Genomic DNA, 24740 nt, shown 5'->3' on the forward strand with positions numbered 1-24740 from the left:
GCATCCAGTATAGGTGGACTTTCTGGCAAGGCTTGTGGGCTTTTGCTCGCTCTGGATCCTGTAGCTGGCTCCTGTTTGTATGACCTCTAGTTCTTGGGACTTGAGCTAGCAATTTACTTGCCGTCTTGCCTGCTTCTCTTGGGATTCGTTGGTCTTTGCAGCCTGTGAGTCAGAGCCCTGCTGTCTGACTTGCCAATCTTGGGTTCGTCAGCCACTGCAGCTACGTGAATCATGAGAAGCCTCCAGCCTGACCCACGGACTTGGGACATTCCAGCCTCTACAACCACGTGAGCCATTCCCTTAATATGAATCGCTCTCTCTATATATTTATATGCTTTACTGGTTTTGCTTCTCTAGAGAACCTAGCCCAAGACATATACTCGACATGGGAAATCAGGAAGTTCAGAATTCCTTTAAGTTCCAATCCCACTTGCTATCAGCCTAAAGCCCAACACCCCCTGAACCCACCCACCTAGCTGGAAGACAAGCCAAAGCGAGCCTTTTTAGAGGCCTCTCATTCCTCAGAACAAGAGGCACTCTCTCTCCTCTTCAGAATAATCCATCTCTCAAAACGTGGAACTCAGAAACCAGTCAAAGTCCTACTGATATGAAACAAAAGAAATTTAATTTCAGAATATTACATAAATATAAAAGATAATACATATGATGTCTTTACAGTTACATATATATATATGATATACAAACAAAAATAAAAAATGGTGAAGCACTCAAGAAACCTTGTTTCTCTTATTGACTGAGCTCATAGACAGTGCAAAGGCAACCCTTGCTATGAAGAAAGGACTCTGAGGTGAGGGAATGTTGTTTCTGACAGGTTCTGCTGGTCTCCAACTTGTCTGGGGGCGTGCTCAACAGCTGTGGCCTCACACGCTCCAGTTTCCATAGTAACCTAAGCACTCAGGCTATTATGTACTCCCCCTCCTCACAAGCCCCTCCATCCACTATTAGAAAGAGCTCAGCATTAACTGCCTAGGAAAGCCAGCTTTCTATAGCATGGGTTAATTGCCACTGGTTTAAAAAGCTTATGGATCTCAGAAACCCAAATCCTCCTCAAGTTCTAAGTCAATCCTGCAAATGCTGGTATCTGACTTTGAAGCTGGTCCTCTCTTCAGTATGAAAGCTTCAGCTTGGAAGAGGGCAAGGATGAGGCTCTCTCCTGGGGAAAGGAATTTTATTCAGAAAAGACCTCAAAATGGGAGCCATAAATTTCAAGCAACTGTGTGAGGTCCTCTATGAAGTAAGCAGAAAGATCTCGAGAAGTCCGTTCCCAAAGACGGCTTCCCCAGTTATACATGGCCAGTTCACTGTGGGGCACCGTTCCAATGGTCACAAGTTCTCCTAGAACGTAATATTTTAAACTGTATCCTAATACAGGCTCCTGTGTGGGAAGTTGAACAGAAACATTCCTACTCAGGAGAGGATGGTTCTGCTCTGACATTCGGCGATCAACTGGCTTTCTTACAGGCCAAAGGAACAGTCATCTCAGGAACACCCAGTAGTCTCTGTGTTCAACAGCCCCACACTGACCCCATTTCCCAAGGGCATTCCCTTGTCATACCTGACTGACTACGGAAGGGCATTCAGAGTAGAGCATTCCTTCCCATTTATGGAGGATCAATGAAGGGTAGTTTCAGTTATGATTCATTAAATATCTGCTCCTTTAATATGTTTTGGCACTCAGGTACAATCAATACTTCCTAATCCTTTCACTGCTGCAGTGGGGTTTTTCAAACCAGATTCATTGGTCCCAGTATAAAAGTCCATCAATGTAACAGGTTAGAAACTCCAGTGCCTTGGCTTTTCACTGATTCAACCAGTGTGGCTCACCCAACACAGATCTGAATCCAGAAGGTGGCCTGCGTTTTTATGCTTTGGTCCCCGTATTATCTCATATTAAAGCCCATCACAATTGGTCCCAGAAAGAAAGAAAATTTTAAAAGCACAAAAGAAGCATTTTCAAACAGACTGTTCCAACATGAAAAATGAACAAAACATTTTTAAAACATAGATTAAAGATTTTTAAGTACTGGCTCAAAAACAGTACCTGCCCTCCAAGTCTAAATGGAGGCAGTACCCTTCAGTGAAAAATGATAAAGGGTATTTGTCTTTTGAGTTCACCATAAGATTCCACAGGATTATAACGGTTTCATATTATAAGGCAGAAGGTTATGCTGCTTACTCCTTAAATTTGGATTGCAACTGGATCACAGCTTCTATAAGGAAAATGACCTATAACACCCTTAAAGCAAGGGAAATAATATTCAATAAATTAAACAAAACACATACCAAAATACATACAATACCCAAGGGGACCAGCTGTATAAAACCATGTGCATGTGACAAACATCTCTCTCAGCACCCTGGCCCCAGGAACACTACCCTCGGTTGCTGACTCCATTCATCCAAAAAGTGTCTCCTAGATCTCGGCTACCTCCCTCAGATAGTACCACAAAACTGACTCGATGACAAGGAGGTGCCAGGTGGGTGCTCTGCTCTCTCTACCTGACGCCAGACCTTGTTTAACAGAGCATCACCCAGCTCCAGGAAAGAACAGACTTACACAAAGAAAGAACAGAAGTATCAAGTTAAGAGAGGACACTGCTTCAGTCTAGTGATACCAAAAAGTGACTTCAGTGTTTTAAGTCACCGATACCTGGTGCAAGGAATTTTGTTTGTTTTTCCTTAATAAGAAAAAAAATCAAATAGAAATCTACACAAATGAATTTGCTAATAAGTATTTTTAAGAATGACATCAAACTGCTCTAGAGAAAAGGGCTTCTGAGCAGTTGTATATGCCTAACCATCTGTCGTTCACAATTTATCCAATCGGAAGGTCACATTTCACATTTTTCTTCACTACTACTGTTACAGCAGCACAAGCAACAGAAAGTATGGAACAGAGGGCTGACACCCAGACACAAAGCCAAACTCTGCTCCCCCAAAGTCATCTTTCATCTCCGCGGTAACACAGCATTTTCGATAGTTTAAAATAGGTCAGCAAACCATATTTTGCTGGGCAACTGTTTCCCCACAGAGACCTGACTCATCTCCAACACACAGGGTGAGGACGGTTATACAACTGAGCAGAGCCAGGCACACACCTGTACATTCTCACCCACCACATGCTACTCTCTGGGCAGGAGATATTTTATACTAGATCAAAGCCATGGCTCACCTTAAACATACGTGGATGTCCCCAACCCAGCCAAAGTTCTGGCACCATCTCCAAATTACATCCGTGCCCATTCTGACAAGCAGAGGGGTAGTGCAGCAACTAATCCTTCAATACTGGTGAGAAGCCACAACTGCTTCCAAATAAGAACATTCTCTTCTTTAAATCCTATCAACCTTGCAAAGACTGATGCTCACTTCCTCTCCTCTGGCTCCAACCAATTCACTTCTCAGGAGATTGTCCAGCCTGCACACCTGATCCCTTGGAAGGACAGAATAGAATTCCACCCATAAAGAGTCATTCTGTGACATAAGGCCAGCCAGCCCCATCCTAGTCACACTCCAGAGCTTCCCACTACATACAAAAATTTCAGCAAACCTCTATTAGGCTGTCAGTGACTTCTCTTGAGTCACAGTGATTTGGCACAGAAAGAAAAAGGGTCAGAAGTATTACACTGGCACAGAGATGTTTCAGGCGAGAGGAACTGAATGAAGGAAACAAGCTCAGCAGCCACACAATTATTTTGGCATCACTAGAAAAGGGGGAAAGGGAGAGAGATGGGGACTAACGGGGAGAAAGAGAGAGAGGGAGGGAGGGAGAGAAGGAGGCAGAGTTTAATAGCTGAAATTTGTTAAACTATTGTTATCATTCTGAATTCTCCTTTTTCAATATTACAGGTTCAATGCCCTTCAATCTCAGACTAAGAAATAACTGAAAATTTCAAGGAAAGCTATAAATTCTTTGGACACAAATAAGGTATTGAGGAACATACCTCATGAGATAAAGAACTTTCCCAAAGCTTGGGGTAAAAAAGGGTGAAAGATATCTGGCTTTGAGACCACTTAGCCCTTTAGACAACCTATCAACATTCCCAGAAAAATGGCTTTTAAAACAAACAAAAAACAACCAAATACCCCCCAACATTTCAAAATAGAGAAAAGCCCAAAATATCAGTTAAAAATAACATCAATCCACTAAGATTGGCGGTACTTAAAAAAAAATCACTGGCAGTTAAACACACATTTCATATTTTTAAAAAACAGAATCTGCCTAAACAACACATTGAATGAGCATTGGAGCCCACCTGATTCTGCCTGTTTATTGTGCTGTGTAAGCTGGTTGGCTGGTTAGTGGTTTCCCCATAATATTAAGAAGAAAAAAAAAGTTCATAGCATTCGCTCAGAAGGCACAGTTTGCAAACATCCAGTAAGTGGGATTACAGGTATCAGTCAAGTATTAGTTTCACAGTTCAAAATGCAGCAAGCAAGCTGCAAGTTCAAGCATTGCTGTGAGTTGTAATAACACTTGGCCCACTAAAGAGAAAATTCCTAGGTGGATGACAGGAGGACTCTGGATCCTTCAGAGGAATCCTAGGTTGAAAGAGAAACAAAAGCATTAAGCACATTTATAATTATTTCTTTTTGCAAACACCCCACCTGAAAACTAGACAATCTATACCTAATATTTGTTTCAAACTGTGAGGGTTAAAGAGTTTAAGAATTTATGACTCTCTGGTACAGTGGTTAAAGCACTCAGCTGCTAACCAGAAGGTCTGCAGTTCAAACCTACCAGCTTCTCCACAGGAGAAAGATATGGCAATCTGCTTCTGTCAAGACTACAGCCTTGGAAACCCTATAGGGTAGTTCTACGCTGTCCTATAAGGGTCACTATGAGTTGACTGGACAACAGTGGGTTACCAAATAAACATAACCTTGTTCGCTTGATCTAACCTCGGTTCATTAAATCATCTTACCAATAATAAAAGCTATCACTTATTTAAGTATGTATTTTGTGTCAAGGACTGCTGTAAGTTTTTTAGGTACATTATCTCATTTATCCTCACAAGAACCTGCACATTAGGTAATACTCTTTTTATAGATGAAGAATCTGAAGGCTATACACTTGCCCAAAGATATATAGCTATTAAGCAGCAAAGCTGGATTTGAACTCAAGTCTAACTGAATGCAGAGTTCATGCTCTTACCACAACTACTGCTCTCATCAGCAAATGTGTACTAAACGCCTACTAGACACAAGGCACTGTCATTATTGGAAGGAAGACAAAAACAGAACCAGGAGGCCACAAATACAGTCTTAGGTCTGGTACTTGTCTTCCAGGCGAGGAAATGGTTACAGAGATAATACATGTGAAATAACTACAAAAAAACCACATTAAATATCAACATTTTAGTGGAGTCATTAAGAGTTCAGAGCAGAAAGTAATTATATATAGCTAGGTTAGCCAGAGAAGATTTCAAAGAGGAGATGGGGTTTAAGATGAGCATTGAAGGATAGGTATGATTTTGACTGCTGAAAATAATGCCCAGTTAATAAGTAGGTGGTTCTAGTTGGGAGATATTTTGTCTCCTCTTTCTCCAACCCCTCACCCTAGGGCATTTGATAATATCTGGAGGCATTTTTGGTTGTCACAACTGGGGGAAGGGTACTACTGGCATCTAGAGGGCAGAGGATGCACCTAAACATACTACAATGAACAGCACAGCTCCCCACAACAAAGAACCATCTGACCCAAAATGCCAATAATGTTGAGGTTGAGAAACTCTGTGGATTATGCTATTGATGATAATAATAAAACTGTACTATCTTCTTCAAGAATATCTATTACTTTTATAAACCTCACCACTGTATTCACTGTTGTGTAAAACAAATACATGGCAATTGCATCTGTAGGCTGAGGGACTGGAAGGGAGTTCAGAGCTGGTGACACAGGCTTAGAAGCAGTCATTATACAGAGAGTAGAACTGAGCTATGGAAGTAGACCAAGCTGCTAAAAAAAAAAAAAAAAAAAAATCAAGAGCAGAGAACTTAAGATAGAGCACTGAAAAACAGGAAGAGGTAGTGGGGTAGGCAGATAAGAGTAAGCTACTGCAGAGAGGAAAAAGAGTTAAAGAGGAAAGGAGGAGGACAAGAAAAATGTAGCACCACGACTGCCAAGGAAGGCATTTCAAGACAGAGTGTGACCAGGGAGAGTAAAGTGGAAATGCCATTGACTGATCCAATCAGAGGGCATTCATTATCTGTGGGCCTCTATTTTTCTGAATCACTGACATTATTGAGAATCTAATGAAAACTATATATTCTTTCACCCAGAAAAATGCACATATGCACCTACCTATAAAATTGTACCAACACTATCAGGAACTTTATAGACCCCTTAGGAGGCCCACAGATAACAGGTCAAGAATCCCTGCTCTGAAAATGCTTAGTGAAATACTAAACTATTTTTTTAATCCATTTCTTTCTTCCCAAAGCATAGTTGTCAACATAGAAAAATTTATTATTTCTTAGCTTTAACTCATGGACATTGATGTATAAATGTTTAGACACACATAGCTTAGACACTGAATGTGCCTCAGACAAGTCAGCCTAGAAGTCAGAAGCAAGGTGGAAAGAAAACAGAATTCAGATAATTCATTTAAGGATAAGTAAGGAGACTATACTGAAAACTAATTTTTTAGAAAAGAATAAAGATTTATCCATGAGGTTTAGGCTTCTCTTTCTTTTCCTGATGTCTCAAATAGTAACCGTGCTCATGTCTCAGTGATAAATGAGTATATCAAACCAGAGATGACTTCATCTGTTACGCAAGCCCTATATGACAAGACCAAGTCTCATCCAATTTTCTTTAGTAACAACTATTAGCACTTGTTAATGCTTTAACAACTATAATGTGCTTCCAAAACATTATTCTGATTGTGCCTCATAGAAATTTATGAAGTAGTTATAATTATTATCCTCATTTTCAGAGGATGAAGCTTGGGCTCAGAGGGAGTGAGTGGTTTACAGGTCAGAGAAATGATGACTCAGATCAGGTCTAACTACAAATCCCTGGTCTTTCCAGTGAACCACACAGCTTCTTCACAGGAGAGCAGCGACGTAGCTTCTTCACAGGGCAGCACAGCAGCCACTGCCTATTTACTAGAAGAGCCTGAGGCAACCAGCAGTCCCAGCATTAAATAATCCTCCTTGTCTTCAATAACTTCAAAAACATGTTGTATGATATGCTTTCCAGTGTCCTTCTGCATGAGCTGTTTATCTGGAAAGCCTCACTGAATAAACAAGGCTAAAGTCTACAGAGAAAAGAAGCGTAACTATTCCATATTTACTGAGCATACTCTTAGCACTTCTATGGTTTACACAAATTAGTTTACACTTGTTTTTAATTTTCTTAAATAAGTATTCTTAAGATATTTTACATGTGTGTCCCGTCTGTCCAAGGACACAGGGACCATGTGGATCTGAGCTCACAGCTCTATCCTCAGCACTTGGGGCAGTGCTGAGTACCTGCTCAATAACCATCTGCTGAATTAACTCAATGGCAAGGACTCAGCCTTATAATTTGTATGTAGCTTCTGACTACAACTATACTACACTGCAAATTCAAAAAATGCTGACTGACTAGATGCAGCAATAAACTACATTCAGTAAGAACAGAGAACAAGTACTGTTAGTACCTTTTTTCCCCTCCTTCTTCCCCTCAGACCATTTCAATCTTGTTGGTGTCATCTTGACAGCTGGAGAGCCAGAAAATAACTGTAAAAGAAAATTTTACAGTGGCTTAAGTATTCTGTTGTTCCTGTAGACAGATTTACTATCAGAGGAATTACTTGTTCAAATTCAATGTGAAGAGTTTTACTGAGACTGACGTATTTATCTTAACTGATTTTATTGCTAGCTTAATGAAGTAACCATGCCAGGGATACCCTGAAGGACTACCCCACAGGTAATGCAGTATCAAGGCCTGGCTCAAATGTTACCTGCCCTGTGGAGTCTTCAGTTAGAATTAATTGCTCTCTCCAGCACTTTGTTTACGGAGTATTTCATTGTATTTGTCATCAGGGCTTACGCCTGTGTTTGTTGAATAAATCACTGAAAACCCACAGAGAGAAGACAGCATAAAGGAAAGGATTAATTGAAAAAAGGCATAGTTGAATGGCCCAGAGAAACACCGTAAAACAGATGACAGTATATGGATTTTCTCCCTTTCTACAAACATACACATATAGACAGCAAGTCTGAAGAATAGTGTCTTACTGAGTTCACATTTTCTTTGCTGACTCTATTCAATTCACCAATGGCCACAGATTCCGGAGTAGGATACTTGTTTTTCTTTTCTGACATCATCTGATTCCCCAGGACCTTCCGCTGATTTAGGAACAGAAAATATTTTACTTATAAACAACCACTATATCTATATTATGGCTCACCTGGCCTTCAAAACTACCACTTCTTTAGGTTAAAAAAATCTCAGCTTTCTGATAAATTCTGTATGCATCTTCCCAGGCCGTGTTATACAAGAAAGCCAAAAGCACATTCAAAAAAAACTGCAATCACTGCCTTTCTTTAGGTGATTACTTTTCCTCTATATTTAAAAGGGCTAAAATGGTAGAAGCAACTTTATAGCTGACTTAAACTAGCTAATATAGGGCAATTACAGTGTGCCTCTGAGACCATAACAAACTCCAGTTACTTACCAGTATAATTTTTTCCCCAAAGATGTATTTATTGTCTCTGGCAGCTGTTAAAAGTTTCCCTTCTTCCCCTCCCCACTAAGGACACTTAGGCTGGGTCCACTTTAAGATTTTACTTCCCTGTCATGTCACCACACAGGATTGGAAAATTTGGAGAGGTTCTATAGGAGTTCTTAATATAGCCACAAGAAGGTACAGGCCTTACGAGGATCACATGACTATACTGACATTCAGAGCAAGACTGAAAGTCCTTTCATCCCTGAACAGCTTGGGAGCTGATGTAACCTACTGTAACAGCTGACAGTGACAATTCTACCATCTTTGGAGAAATCTACCCTTTTTTTTACCCTTGGAGAATAAATTTGAATTCCAAAAAAAGAACATTAAACCCCTACAATATAAATATCAGCAGCAATACTCAGAATATTCTGATGCAATAAATTATTTACATTAGATGAACTCTGGAGAAAAAAAAATCTATCCCAAAGAGGGATCAAAGCTCGATAGCAATAAAATAGTTAAAACATAGAAATGTTGGAAAAATAAGACCAGTACCATCCTCCTTTCAAAAGTCAGATACCATCTCAGAGTAAGCAAAGCTGGGGATGATAAGAGCCACAGAACTGGTGATAAAGCTTCCACTCAATTTTTTCTTTTAATTGTGGTGAACAAATACATAACAAAATATATGCCATCTCAACAATTTCTACATGTACAATTTATCCACTGACTTTTTAAAAGACATTTCATTACTCCTTTACAGAGCTATTGAGAAAACTACATTATTAGCTCAAAAATCTCTTCATTTATAATGAAAACAATTTACCCATTTCATAAAATTTGCAAACATTTGTGTTTAAATTTGTTGTTCTAAAATGTCTTATCCTGATAGAATTACAGGCTCTTTTATAAATTCTAATGTTCTAAATTCTTCTTAGTAAAGAAACAGGCAGCTGGCAAGAGGGTACTATTATATTTGCATTTCAAGCAACAATTAGCAATACAGCTAAAGCCAGGAGAAGAGCTCACTAAGAACAGAAAACTACACCCATCTAACTTCAGGTAAAGACACATTTATTTAACTAACACATAAAGAAACATTTATCTGACTATAATTTTTCTTTTCCCCAATCATCTCTATGACAGGGAAGTCAGAGGGATGACAGACCTTTCCAATTAAAAAGAAAAAGGAGGATACACCAAGGATATTTACTAGCCACATCTAAGCAGGTGAATGCACTTCTAGAGTTCTGCAAAGGAAATTTTGATGTCAAGCAAGCCGAATGTCCCAGAGGCTACTGACCCCAACAGACTGGATTGAGAGTGAATTCTAAACTTACATAAATTATAACTAGGACCAAAATTAGGGTTAAATGAAGTTGCAACTGCTAAACCGCTGCAGCTTAAAGGAAAAAACATTACAAGGTTGTCTATTTCTTACAGCAAAAAATTTTAATTTTAAACAAACGGCTCCTTACAATGTTGCTGGATGTATAGATTTTAATAAACTTAAAAACACAAAAAAGTAGAAACCAGAATAGTGCTGCTCTCTCTCCAAGTTAACCAGAATCCTGTCTTAGGTTATGCCTATAAATTTGAACTCCATAATCAAAGTATCTACTGCCACCTGATGGCAATATTCTTTAACTACAAGTCCAGAACACTGAAGACTAGTAAACTTAATCTGCAGTGATGGTAGCAACAGCACAGAAGTATGTTTTTTGTCTGCTTTAAAAACAAAATTATTAATGAATTTGATAAAAGGGAAGAGAATACAACTGATAAAAATATTAAGTTCACAAAAATTTGAGGTACTGAAAACTCACTGATCTATTGGAAAATCCATTTTTCTAACCATCTCTCAACTTCCTCACTTCTCCATAAATTTAGAGACTTACACAGTGAAGTGTGTAGTGCAAAGCAGGTCAGAAAGAAAAAGAGACTCTCCACCCTGCTCAGTAATAAGGACTCTGTTCTCAGCCCCAGAAGAAAAGGACAGAACTTTAAAATACTTTTACTTCTTTCTTCTCTAATCACAGAGTCCCTGATTTGAAACACAGTTTCTCTGATTTGAAACACAGCAAAATGGTTTGAAAAAATAAAAGCTTTTCCAAATTCTACCCTTATCCCCTTACAAATGAACCATTTATAGGATCACAAAGCAGAGAAGAAAACTTATTATTCTTAAGAGAAGTCACAATCAATGCTAAAAGGACAGCACAGCGTCCCTACCTTAATAAGCCCACTGAAGGAACGGGAGCGGGTCCTCTTCTGTACCCAGGGAATAGAAGGTTCTTGCCCTGGCGTTTGGGTCGCAGATTGCTTATTAAACTAAGAGAAAACCATTTTATTATTATCTTCCCATCAAGAGACAGTATTCTGTGACAACCAATAGCTAAGTCCAGAAAACTCCATGAAAAAGTAAAGATATGTACATATGGATTAGTGAGGCTGCAAGCAAATCCCAAAGGCAGAAATGGTGCTGCCAAAAAGTCAAAATTTAATAAAATTACTCTGAGGGATCCTGCATTTCACATTTATTATTTCATATGCATTGTGGTTGGAATATTATTTCTATTTTACAGACAAGAAAATTGAGACTCAGAGAGCTTATGTAATTTTCCAAAAATATCTAGATGGTAATCAAGATTTTCTGCATAAAGTACCTTGGACATAGAGAGTTATTAGCACAACCTAAGACGGAATAATTTAACAAAAATTACACACAGAATAAAAAATTACTAAAGCTCTTTAAATGGATGTCTATCAGGATTGCCTGTCAGCACTACTCTCAGAGGAAATATATCAGAAGGCAGACTTGTCAATTCTATCAATATCAGCTCTCTGGAGGTATCTAAGGTAGAAAAAGGGAAGAATCAAGCGTTGTACAGTCTCATTCAATGCTTTGATTAGCCACTCATCTCCCCACTTAAAATAATAATACAGCACTTAATTCTTCTACTCTTCTGCCTTTTCTAACTAACCTTTTTAATTTTCTCAATTGTAATTTTGTAAATTTTTTTCAGTCCAGATTCAGTTTTACAGGTTAAAGAAATGACATTCTTTAATATACAGGTACCCTGAGGTTCTCAAAGTTAATTATCTCAGCAGATAGGAAATCTAGTCATCTCTAAACAGCTTAGCTCAGTAAATAAAAAGGACAAGTGAAAACCAACAATTCCTGATAATGCTGGCAAGGGTGCGATAAGGTGGGCCCTCTTGTATCCAACTTGTAGGAGCATTAATCGGTAAAACTTTCTGGAAAGCTATTTCGCAATATGTATCCAGAGCCTTTTAAAAAATGCATATTGAAAAGCACACATCACCTGTGCAGTATTTTCTCTCTAATACTTTTAATTAGTTCACCTGTAATCTTTACAGCCATGAAACATGGACAGTACTATTACCGTTTTACAAACAAAAGAATTTAAATTCAGGGAGATAACGTTATTTGCCAAGAAAATCTGGAGGGTTTAAACTTTGGAACAATATATTGATAACTACTGGTTCTCTCTCAGCAAACTTGGTACATGACCAAAATTACAGAAACTCTAACCAAACTGAGATCCTCCTGTTTAACTCTAGAAATCAAGAGCCTCTACTCTTTTCTCCAGTAGGGTAGTACTATAGAGATCGCCACTGAGGTTCCACAGACAAGCCTGCTTTCTTGGATGAGCCAAAACTTGGGCCAATAACAGCCAAAAATTAAATGAGATACTTAACAATATTCCCTAGTGATTCTACAACCACAATTGCATTCCTAAAGCCCCATCACCATTTCCCTGCCTACGGGTACCTGTCTAATAAGCTGCTTCTTCTTTGCCGACTCTGGCATATTGTGGACATGTTGGAACAGATCTTTCAATGCCTCTTCCGTACGCTGTTGCGTCTCCTCCTGATGAGAGCAGGAATCTACCCGGTTCCGTTTCTGAGATTTTGCCAGCTGGAAGGACTTAGTATGACATGAAGTTATCAAATCAAGGTCATCCTAAAGAAAATTTAAAACAAAATCAAATTAATACATCCTGCCAGCTTTGTTTTCATGTTCTCACAAAAGCTTGGAGCAAAAAAATGCAGAGGGGGAGGGGCCATGGCATATTCCTATACTCAGGAACAAGAATAATCTTAATGCTTTTATCAAATAAAAAGAAACCTTTAATTATCAGTTACATTAATAGCCCCACTCCCAGGACCTGTTCAGAGAACCCTAAATTCATTCAGAACATTGCCAAGAGTTACACTTGTATAAAAGTTCAGTTTTCAAAGCAACCTTTAATCTCACATAATTCTCACTGCTATCCTCTGAGGGAAAATGTCATCTTTCCATTTGACAGAAGAAAAAATTAAAGTAATAAGCTGAAAGTTATCTAGATAATGAAGTGACAAACCCACCCTGGAGGCCAAGTGCACTGGTTCTTGGCTGGTGCTCTTTCCCACACATGACAACAGAAGGTAACAATTACATAGCAATGGTAGAGGAACAAAAACCACAACTCTCTAAGAAAGTTAGAGAAACTCTAGCTAGGCCAGTTGAGATCAAATACTTACTCTTTTCCTGGTCATACCAAATATTTGCTGAATGAAAGATAAAAATTAACTACAGGAGTAGAAAAATTAGCATAATTAGAAGCTTAAGTTTCTAACCAAGACAGACTAAACAGAAATAAACAGTGATTGTGTAATTTTTTAAAAACTTCTCACTGTTATTTTGCTGAGGGGGCATTAAGTTTTGTGTTAATGTTAGTCAGTAGATACAAGACACCAAAGGGGCAGCTTCTGTCCAGAGGTGAGATGGGAAGGCAGAGAGAGTTAGGAGCTGGTTGAATGTTCATGGGGAATCAGGGGCAGAGGGGAGGAGTGTGCTGTCGCAGAGTGGGGTGAGCGGTTGGGGTCTCATAACAATGTACGTAAAACAAAAAAAAAAGAAAAATATGTATGGGAGACTAACTTGAAATATAAACTTCATTTAATTACAACAATAAAAAAAAAGTTTTATGTTAACGGTGGTGGAATGATTTAGAAAAAGATGGCGAGAGTAGTTGCACAACTTAAACAATATAATCAATGTTACTGAATTGTACATGTAGAAATATGTTTTGTTCTGTATATTTTCACCACAATAAAATTTTTTAAAGACATTTACATTAATTTTGTAAATATATTTTAAAACATTCACTTTTAAAGCTCAATGTGACAATAATATATATTCTATTCTGTTAATAAGCATCACACATTTCCCTCTCTAAGCTCATGTGGTCTCAAGTCTTTCAGCCATCTGATAGGGTTCTATCTTACCACTGAACCTGAAATAAGAATATATTACATAAAGTTATACTTCCATTACTGTAAAATGTTCACTATTTTGCTATTTAAAGATTGTTTATCACGACTCACAGGGACCCTGTAGGACAGAGTAGAACTGCCCCACCAGGTTTCCAAGAAGCAGATGGTGGATTCAAACTGCCAACTTTTGGTTAGCAGCCAAGCTCTTAACCACTATGCCACCAGGGACCTTTTTTCGTTTTTGTTTTTTTTTTTGCTTTATCATATGCAGTAAGAATATATAAAGGCTTTATGAAAAACGCTGAAATATACAGTCTATGCCATCACTCACAGAGAGGATCCCATCCATCAGTAGAACACCTCTGAAAGCAGACAAGAATACTGCGCACAGGGATATTTTTATTTCAACATATAATTTTCTTCTTTTCAGTCTTTTTCCTTATCTCAAATGACTGGATAGTTTTGAGCTATAAGTACATTGCTTTACTTTGATTGCATACTTTGTTTTAAAACTTCACTAATTCTAATTAACTCTGTTTCATTATTTGGGCTGAGAGCAATTTCCTTTTCTTACCTTTGATGCGTGAGTTCTGGAGCCCAAATAGTGCAATCTGGCACATTCCCGAATGTAAGCAGGAGCCTAGGCAAGACATAAAAGAAAAACCAAGATCCAGTAGTTAGTAGTACCTAAAATTCTTCCAGGCCACAAAGACAGTGGTTCTTAAATGATTTTACTGGTAAATTACTTTGGAAAAGCAAAAGATCCTCAAAACGCCTTATTCCATAGCTTCCTCATTCTTGCCACCAAAAAGATATCTCAGAAAATCACAGCAAAAAAGAACAAACAATCTATTTGTGAAAAGACGCCAATGCAGTTGTTGTTATTTTAAGATTAAACATAGCATGTACATACTCACATGGGAGCCCTGTGGTGCAGTGGTTAAGAGCTCGACTGCCAACCAAAAGGTCAGTAGTTCTAATCCACCAGCTGCTCCTTGGAAACCCTATGGGGCAATTCTACCCTGCCCTATAGGGTTGCTGTGAGTCAGAATCAACTCAACAGCAATGGATTTGGTTTGGATACTCAAAGGAGCCAGAAACAAAAATAGAGATATTTGTAGTAATGTTTGTATTTGACAAAAACTACCCTAAGAATTCTTACAAATTATAACCAGTTAACCAGCTGCCATCAAGTTGATTCTGACTCATGGCAACCCCATGTGTGTCAGAGTAGAACTGTGCTCCACAGGGTTTTCAATAGCTGATTTTCCAAAAGTAGATTACCAGGCCTTTCTTCCAAAGTGTCTCTGGGTGGACTCAAACTTCCAACCTTTCAGTTAGCAGCCAAGTGTTTTAACCGTTTATTTATTTATTTTATTGTGCATTAGGTGAAAGTTTACAGAGCAAACTAGTTTCCCGTTCAATAGTTTGTACATGAAGTGTTTCATAACATCGGTTTCATTCCCCACGATGTGTCAGCTCTCTCCCTATTTCCATCCTAGGTTCCCCATTTCCTTTCATCCAGATTTTCTATCCTTTTCTGCCTTCTCGTCTTTGGTGTTGGGCAAATGTGGCCCTTTCGATCCGCAAAATCGATTGTTCTAAGGAGCACATTCTCTGCATTACTGCATGCTAACCATTTACATTACCCAAGGACTCCTTCACAAATATAGGGTGAGGAAATCATTGCAAAGGGATATATCCAAGGGAAAAGGAATTACAGGGAAATTTTAAACTTCAGTCAATAGGTTTATGTAGGTTTACTATTAGTAGTGACAGCTGTATTATTTTGAAACTAATTTACGTATATTATAGGATAAAGCAAATAATATATATAAACACTATTAAAATCTGCAATTTGCAGTGTAAGAAAAAAAGAGATACAAATATAAAGTAAAAGAAGTCAAGAAAAAGCCCTGTAATGTTAAATCCAAAATGGAAATATTAACATGAACAAATGGTTTTTTTTTTTTTTCTTTTAATCTACTTCCTTACCCTGAAAGAGCCTAGAAGCAATGACACCTCAGTAGTAATGAATACACCTAATGTCACTCAAAGAAACCAGGGCTCCTTGGAGAAAATAATTGATTCCAATTCTAGGGCTAAGCAAGTACAAATGAGCTGGGGACATTTTATGCCAGAAAGTAAAGAAGCACTCAATGACTAATAAAGTCTTGTCAAAAAGACACACCAGCCAGCTTGCAAGGGTTATCACTGGCCAAATTTGGGACAACTTGAATATCAAAATTAATATATGAAACTAACATTTTTGAATAAATAAAAATCCATGAGTCTATAGTGATACTCATAAAAGAGAGACAGAAGAGGAAAGCTATTCTCAATGTTAGCTAATAAAGATTAAATGACAGAATTTTTTTAAAAATCATTATTTTGCAATGTCCAGTGTAATCATTGATTCCAAACAGGATTATCAATGGATTCTAGAGCCATTACATTTGGTAATTACTCTCCAGGTTACTTACTAATGCAAAGAGAAAAATGAACCTTTATAATTGAGAAATCTGGCAGTTAGCAAAATTAGCATCACTAAGGGTGGGGACAATCTAACATCCTGTGCCTCCTAATGGGATGCAATGTGATGTACACAAACATCACATCACCTATGAATTATCTTTGCCAAAAATGCTTAACCTGAATCAAGCCTCTAGACTTAACTTCCAGTTTACAGAAACTACATGAGAGGGGACAGAGGAACAAGGTAATGAATGACCTTGAGAAAACAATAAGACAAATTTAGAATGTGGGACACTCTATAATACATTTGGCCTGAAAGTTTCAAAAAATCAATGGCATGGGAAAAAAGCATGATTATTCCAGATTAAAAGTGACAAAAATAATCAAAAACAGTATATAAACCTTGATTAGCTTATATTAAAGAAAAAGCAGCTAGAAAATACATTCTTGGGACAGTTTGGGAAATTTGAATAAGTACTGCATGTTAGATTATATTAAATTCTTGTTAATTTTCTTACTTACAATAATGGTACTGTGACTATTAGGAGAATATTCTTATTCATAGGAGATGAATGCTTAAATATTTAGTGGTGAAGTGTCATGATGTCTACAACTTACTTTCAATGGTTCAGCAAAAAAATGTATGAATATATAGAAAGAGATAAAACAAATATGGCAAAATGGTAACATTTGTTGAATCTGAGAGTGAGTTATATGAGTGTTCACTGTTCTACTCTTTCAACTTTTATCTTATTTGAAAAATTTCACAATAAAGTTAAAAACAAAGTATCCTGTGATAAAGATATTATAATAGCTATAGTTTAATTTTTAACTTAGAAAACTATACAGCAGAGCTCAGTAGCAAAAGAAATTTTCTCCAGACAAGAATATGACAGAACCCATGCCACCTAGTCTATAAACTACATTAAACACACACACAAACACACACACAAGCAAACCAGCCACTGGTCAAAAACATACTATGAGCTGAAGAGATATCCAGAAAGGGAGCCAGAGACAAACAGGTTTAAATGAAAATCTGAGGGGCTTGAGTATTTACAATTCATAGGGAAAACAACAAAAGTATTTCCCAAATTAAATGAGAATTGACCTTAACTATACAAATCCCAAGGAAAGGATGTGCTGACTCATGTTGGGGAAGAGAGAAAACCAGAGTGAGTCAGATGGGCTGATAATAGTAGACGACTATACATAATTAAGAGGGATTTTAGGAAAAATGGTTGTGCAGGGAAAAAAAAACAAAAACCCACACACAGAATGAGGTAACACAGAATCTGAGGATTAAGGTGAAAAGTCTACCCAAAAAAGTCCCGAAACAAGAAGGTACCAGAAAAGCACAGGAAGAGCAAATCTGGTGTAAAGCAGGAAACCAAAATAAGTGATAGAACACTTAGAACAATCAACCATTTCTCATCGGTGAAGAATTAAATCCACTAAAGCAGTAAAGCTGGTGGCCACAAGGACAACAGTCAGGACCTAAATCCAAAGAGAAGAGATCTGAAGCCAAAATAAGTCTCCAAAAAAACATCTCTCTCTCCCTCAGAGATCAACGGAGGCTCAAAAAGTATTCAACCTAGCCTGAAAACAAAGATACAGCAGAAACAAGAATTAAAATCCTGAGGTGAGGTGTTAAAAAAGGAATCTATAGAGGAGACAGGAAGGGTAAAAATAGAGAATGTCTGACACAGTCTAATAATTAGAACTTGTACCAAGCTGAATTACACGTAGGAGATCACACTTGCGTTTTATCTTCAAGGTTTGTATAAGCTGTACTCTCAAGAAGACAATACACAAATGAAGTACAACTCCGCTGAATACTTGTGCCTTAACTCCTAATGCAGCCAGATACCTGTGTCTACACCAATCACCCATGCCTGATTAGGACCATAGGTGAGAACCTGTACCACATACTTGGTGACCAACTACCCGGACACCTGAGCTGAATTCAGACAAAAAAAGTAAACAGACCCCTGGGCTCACATATCAAGTAACAGATTTAACCACCTGGTGACAGGACCTTACAGCTTCACGGGCAATTGTGTAACTGGGCAATGGGCAAGGGAGAAAGGCCTCCACGTGTAGATCAGAAGGTGGAAAGGCTGGAAACTGTGATGTGAAACTGTCAAGTGGAATACTGGTGATTGACCTCTGAGCTTCCACCTCTCTTTTATCTTGTGGGTGGTGGCTATGAAAAGTTAACCCTAAATCAACGGTAACAAGAGCACTCAAATGAAGGAACTACCCTCATTTTGATTCACAACTACTGCCAGGTAACTACCTTACTCTCCATACACCCAGCTCCTCTCTACTTACAAACCCATGCTTTAGAACTAGTTCTTCCCGTAAACAGGAAATATATAAAGAACTCTGGTTTGTAAGATCTTTGTTCATCATTAAAAACCATCTTTTCTTCTGGAATCCAATTCACTTACCTAGATCCTGACCTCCTATTGGCCAGAATTTTTGGCCTGGGCACTTTGGCTCTTAATGCATCTCTGATCCTTTGTTTTCCAGCCTATTAAGCCAAAGATTCTGATCTTTCATTTCTAAACTCTGGATTCTAGATCGCTTACCAGATCCTAGGGTGACCCCCTACATTCACATCCTGTATAATCCCCTGCTGCTTAAGTGTAAGTGGGACTTGTGACTTGCTTCTGACCAACAGAATATTGGCAACTGAATATCACTCTTGTGATCAGATTATGTTATATATCAAGGTGATGTGATGTCACAACTCAGATTAGGTTATGAAATAGATAGATATAGAGAGAGACAGCTCTGTTTTGCTAGCACATACTAGAAAGACTCTCCTGCTGGGCTTGAAGAATCAAGCCTCTATGATGCAAGAAGAGTGAGATAAACTGAGGGAGAACTGCTAAACAAAAAAGGACCAAGACTGGATGATTTGAAAATTTTCAGTCTCCCCAGATGGCAAAAGATGATAAAATTAAGAGATTCACCATCAGGAAAACATGCTCTAAAGAAAAGGCCAAAGATGTGACTGTACAACTTCTGCTAAAACCTTAGAAAGATCAAAACATCAGAGTATTCAGTTACACAAAGGAGCCTTTGAAGAGATTAAGAGTGTGTCGCCTTAATTCATGGGTCTGTCAGTTTGTCATACCATGGGGGCATGCATGTTGCTATGATGCTAAAGGCTATGCCACTGGTATTTCAAATACCAGCAAGGTCACCCATGTTGGACAGGTTTCAGTGGAGCTTCTAGACTAAGACAGAACTACTTTAAAAAATCAGTCAGTGAAAACCTCATGGATCACAACATAATATTGTTCAATGGAGTGCTGAAAGATGAGCCTCCTAGGTTGGAAGGCAGTCAAAACACACAGTGGCCACAACAATGGACTCGAGCATACCAACAACCATGCAGATGGTACAAGACCAGGCAAATTTCATTCTGTTGTACGTGGGGTTGCCATGAGTCGGAGCCAACTCGATGGCAACTAACAACATCACAGCCATTTCAACAAGAGGCCAAGGCAGAGAAGGGTTTATCTTCAAAAGATCTATATATATAGCTTTTGTCTAATGGAGTGAATCCTTACAGAAATCCACAGAAGACCCACAGAGTTCTTGAGAAAATTATTTCAGCAAAAACATTGCCTGTTTGGACTGAAAGGGAGAAGAATAAAAAATGAAGAGAGTGTCAGATCATCAAAATTCTTCTGGCAGGAAGCAGGCTGATAAAACTACTCAGCTGCTAATAGGTGCTGCTTCTCATGAAAAAAGGAAGGATGACTCAGAGTGTGGAGCCAATTAACCAGAGAGCAGGGCCCTACTCAGTTTCAAGGTATCCTCCTATTCCTCCCCACCTTGGTTGTTTTTCCCGGGTTTTGGCACTCTCCAACCTGGTTTAAAGTCCCATTCAGCCCCTTTCTTACCTAGTTATCTTCACAGCCCTGCTTAGGACCCCACTTTGCTCCATCTTCCTTATTCTGTTACTACCCAAATCCTACCCTTTACCTACCTTAAAAAGTTTCTGGGAGTGTTTAATCATAAAAGCCATTCCATTGTTTAACTTCGTGATGTTCTCTTGAAGGTCATTTGCAGTGGCCTATTCAGAGGAGAAGAAGTGGGGGGAAAAAAAAGAGAGGGCATTAAGAGCTGGGAAGTGGAAGACAGATACTCCACTTACTTAACAATAAGCTTGAAAATTACACATGAAAGCAAAACTGCTAAAGAAGATCTAGTTTGGGGTTCAAAATAGGCAGAAAGAACAGAATCTGTACGAGCCATCAAGGACATCGCCTCTTCAGAGAAAACTGACGTTTCTCCAAAAACAGAAGAGAACTACTGCTACCAATTGATACCAAAGGTAACATCTTTTTCTAAAAACCTCGGTCAAATTTTCATTGATTCTCTTCTTTCTCCTGCCTCTTTTTGAAGCACTATAGTATTTCTACTATCCCAAAGCCCTCTTCCTCAACATTATCTTTGTTACCTATTTGCTTTTACCAAGACCCCTTAAATAGTTCTTTTTGTAACCACAGTTTACTCACTCCTTTTCCATGTCTTGGTTAGCTGGTTTTAAAATTCCTTCATTAGGAGGCTTGATCTCCTTAATATGGACAAGTGTCAGTGTGTCCTCTCCTCCCCTACCTGCCTTTGTCTGGGCAGAGGCTCTCACCCCCAGCCCAGAACTTTATATTTTTTTCCCCAGCTACTTGTTAGGTAAAATATTCCACAAAGGCTCTCTCCTTCATCTTGCTTTTGTCATTTCTTACAATCCTAAAAATCTGTATAAGTCACTATAACCTATTTCTCTTATCTTCCCAACATTGTGAAGTAAGTGGTAAAGGTACTATTATGCCCGTTTACAGAGGAGAAGCCTAAGTAGAAAGGGTAAAGACACAGGTCACATAACTGGCTTGTAGCTTCCAACTCAGGTACTCTGACTCCCAGTTCCATCACACAGTAAAACCTGTATTACTAACGGGCAGGGATATGAAGCTATGTGCCTCCAAGTCAAGAATTAGTTCAAGAAACTTTATTTCTCATGTAAGGCACTGAGTAGACCGTGGTCTTAGTAATAGGAAACACGTTCAGCTTTATCCAAAGAGACTATATCTGTAGGAAACAGGAAAGTTAGGACAAGGCAGGATTATTTTGTGTCATCTTATCGTAAGCTCTATTCTGAATTTATACTCACAACACAATTTCCAGAAATTAATTTGATTTACTAAGAAGGCTTTCCTATTAAGAAAGAATGCACACACATTGACCAGCCAAAATGAGTATTCTATTTCAGTTAGTAGCCATAGTTCTTCACTAAGAGTTTCCACTAATAAATTGCCATTCAGTTTATCAGACTGATTTACAAGTAAAGATAATCAGAATTGGCCTCCTCAGGTTTGATAACTCTTGAATTAACTAAAAAATATGTTCCTAACCTCATAAAGCTGAACACTAGACCTTGGACCTTTGATAACCTCACCAAGGTGTGGCCACAGGATGAGGCCCAGTCCACGAAAACCAAGTAGTCTTTACTCTTCCCTTAGTCTCTCTCAATACTCACATTTTTTGGCCACAGGACATGAGGTGCAAACATAAGAGCAAGGTTATAGGCAGACATCTTATTCTTGTCTTGTTTCTTTGCTGTCTGGTACAGGAGATCAAGCAATAACTTCATCAAGTTACGATTGGGTGGAGGGAGAATGAGGAAAAGCAACTGAAGAGCCTCAATCTGCCGTTCCTTATCTGGTATATTGGTCTTATTGCCTTTATCATCAAACTGCATCAAATCTTAAGAACAAAAGAGGTTACTGCAAAGGAGGAAGAAAATAACTAGAAGAAAAACAAAAAAAATCAATGCTCCTACTATTATCCTCCCCTCAGCTCCCATCAGAAAAATAAATTAAAGATTATAGCAAAACAATGTCAATACAATTCAAAAATTAAAAGACAAGAATAACTCAATTTACAAATAGGCAACAGATTTAAATAGACATTTCTCCAAATAAACTATACAAATGGCCAATAAGCACATGAAAAGATGTTCAATGTCATTAGTCAGTAGGGAAATATAAATCAAAACCACAATGACACCACTTCACAACCATTACAAAAAAAAAAACCAAACCCGTTGCAGTCAAGTTAATTCTGACTCATAGCAACCCTATAGGACAGAGTAGAAACTGCCTCATAGGGTTTCCAAGGAGTGGCTGATGGATTCGAACTGCCAACCTTTTGGTTAGCAGCCTCGCTCTTAACCACTGCACCACCAGGGCTCCTCACAACCACTAGGATGGCTATAATTAAAAAAAAAGACTGACAATAACAAGTGGTGGGGAGAATGAAAACGTAGAGAAACGTGAACCCTCCTACGTGACTGGTGGGAATGTAAAATGGTGCAGCTGCTATGGAAAATAGTCTGGCAGTTCCTCAAAAACGTAAATATGCAGTTCCCACATGATCCAGCAATTCTACTCTTAGGTATATATCCTAGAAAGATGAAAACATGTCCACATAAAAACTTGCACACAAACATTCATAGCAGCATTATTCGCAATAGCCAAAAAGTAGGAAGAATCCAAATGTCCATCAACTGATAAATGGACAAACAAAATATGGAATATTTATACAATGCAACATTATTCAGCCATAAAAAGGAATGAAGCACTGATACATGCTACAAAATGAACCCTGAAATCATGTTAAGTTAAAGAAGTCAGACACAAAAGACCATACATTGTACGATTCCATTTATTAAATTACCTAGAATAGACAAATCAATAGAGACAGAAAGTAGACTAGTGGTTGCCAGGGACTAGGGGTAGGAAGCAATGGGGAATGACTGCTAATGCGTATGAGATTTCTTTTTGAGGTGATGAACATTTTGGAATTAGATAGTTGTGATCGTTGCACAGTTCTGTGAATACAGTCGGCCCTCTGTATCCACAGGTTCTGCATCTGCAGATTCAACCAACCAGGGATCAAAAATATTCAGGAAAAAAAAAAAGTTCCAAAACGCAACACTTGAATTTACTGGGCACCGAGCACTACACCAAATCCATGTGATGCAGGCATCCCCTGCTGTAGCCTCCCGCCATTTCACAGATCCTCAGTTTCTCTCCAGCACTTGTTGTTTGGGCATTGTTCACCTCACCTCTCGTTTGTTTGCTACTTGTGTTGTGTACACCCTTTGTTTCTGTGAAAAAAATGCCTCCTAAAAAGCAATTAAGTGGTCGAAGCAATCCCTCAAAGGCTAAGAGGGAATGTAAAGTGCTATCTCTTGATGAGAAAACAAAAATCTTAGATTTTTTGAAAACTGGCATGTCGCTTGCCGAAGTGGGCTGTGAGATCGGTAAGAATGAATAGAGCACTCACACAACAAAGCAGAAAGAAGCTGAAATTCTTCGAAGTGTTAGTGCTGCCCCTACAGTGGCAAAAATGGTGTCTCTGTTCGTGATAAAGAAAGTGCTTGCAAAGACTGAAAAAACACTGTTAAGTGTAAGCATTAACCACTATTTACACAGCATTTACATTGTATTAGTTATTATAAGTAATCTAGAGATGATTTAAAATATACGGGAGGACGTGCGTAGGTTATATGCAAATACTATGCCATTTTATATAAGGAACTTGAGCATCTATAGAATTTGGTATCTGCGGGGGTCCTGGAACCAATCCCCCACAGACACTGAGGGATGACTACTAAAAACTACTAAACTGTATACTTTAAAAGTGTGAATTTTATGATATGTGAGTTATAGTCTAGATATATATATAATGAAAAAAGTCAAAAAGCAATCTATTAGAAACCCTGAGAGTATGGCCCCCAGACACCCTTTTAGCTCAGTGGTGAAGTCACTCCCGAGGTTCACCATTCAGCCAGGGATTGGACAGCCCCATAAAACAAAACGGGACAAATAAGGCACAGCAGTCCAGGGACAAGCACTAGAAGGCAGAAAGGGACAGGAAAGCTGGTGATAGGGAACCCAAGGTTGAATAAGGACGGTGTTGACATGTAGTGGGGTTGTTAACCATTGTCATAGGGCAATATGTATACTGTTTAATGAGAAACTATTTTGTTCTGTAAGCCTTCATCTAAAGTGAGAGTAGCAGCACAACTGGAAGAATGTAATCAATGTCACTGAATTGTACATGCAGAAATTTTTGAAATGGTGTATCTTTGGCTATGTATAATTTCATCAAAAAAAAAAAGTCCTCCAAGGTCGAGAAGGGAGAGTGTTGACATGTCATGGGGTTGTTAACCAATGTCATAAAACAATATGTGTACTGACTGTTTAATGAGAAACTATT

General features: G+C 38.4%; 1 protein-coding gene across 2 annotated transcripts in view; it reads right to left on the reverse strand.

Annotated features, from left to right (window-relative positions):
• Window positions 1–3765: 3765 nt before the first annotated feature.
• The window catches only part of ARHGAP19 (Rho GTPase activating protein 19), a 28321-nt gene continuing 7346 nt past the window's right edge, over window positions 3766–24740 (reverse strand). Inside the window, exons 4-11 of one of the 2 annotated variants that reach the window (XM_023740501.1) lie at window positions 21994–22220; window positions 20446–20532; window positions 14539–14604; window positions 12478–12669; window positions 10914–11012; window positions 8245–8355; window positions 7665–7743; window positions 3766–4560 (exon numbers count right to left, since the gene is read on the reverse strand). In XM_023740501.1, coding sequence (XP_023596269.1) covers window positions 4550–4560; window positions 7665–7743; window positions 8245–8355; window positions 10914–11012; window positions 12478–12669; window positions 14539–14604; window positions 20446–20532; window positions 21994–22220 — 872 coding nt within the window. In that variant the 3' untranslated portion in view covers window positions 3766–4549. Of the gene's footprint in view, window positions 4561–7517; window positions 7744–8244; window positions 8356–10913; window positions 11013–12477; window positions 12670–14538; window positions 14605–20445; window positions 20533–21993; window positions 22221–24740 lie in introns of those variants that run through there. The other variant, XM_023740492.1, reaches the window with a different exon arrangement.

Source organism: Trichechus manatus, unplaced genomic scaffold, assembly GCF_000243295.1.
Source record: "Trichechus manatus latirostris isolate Lorelei unplaced genomic scaffold, TriManLat1.0 scaffold00007, whole genome shotgun sequence".
In the NCBI taxonomy this organism is placed as follows: Eukaryota; Metazoa; Chordata; class Mammalia; order Sirenia; family Trichechidae; genus Trichechus; species Trichechus manatus.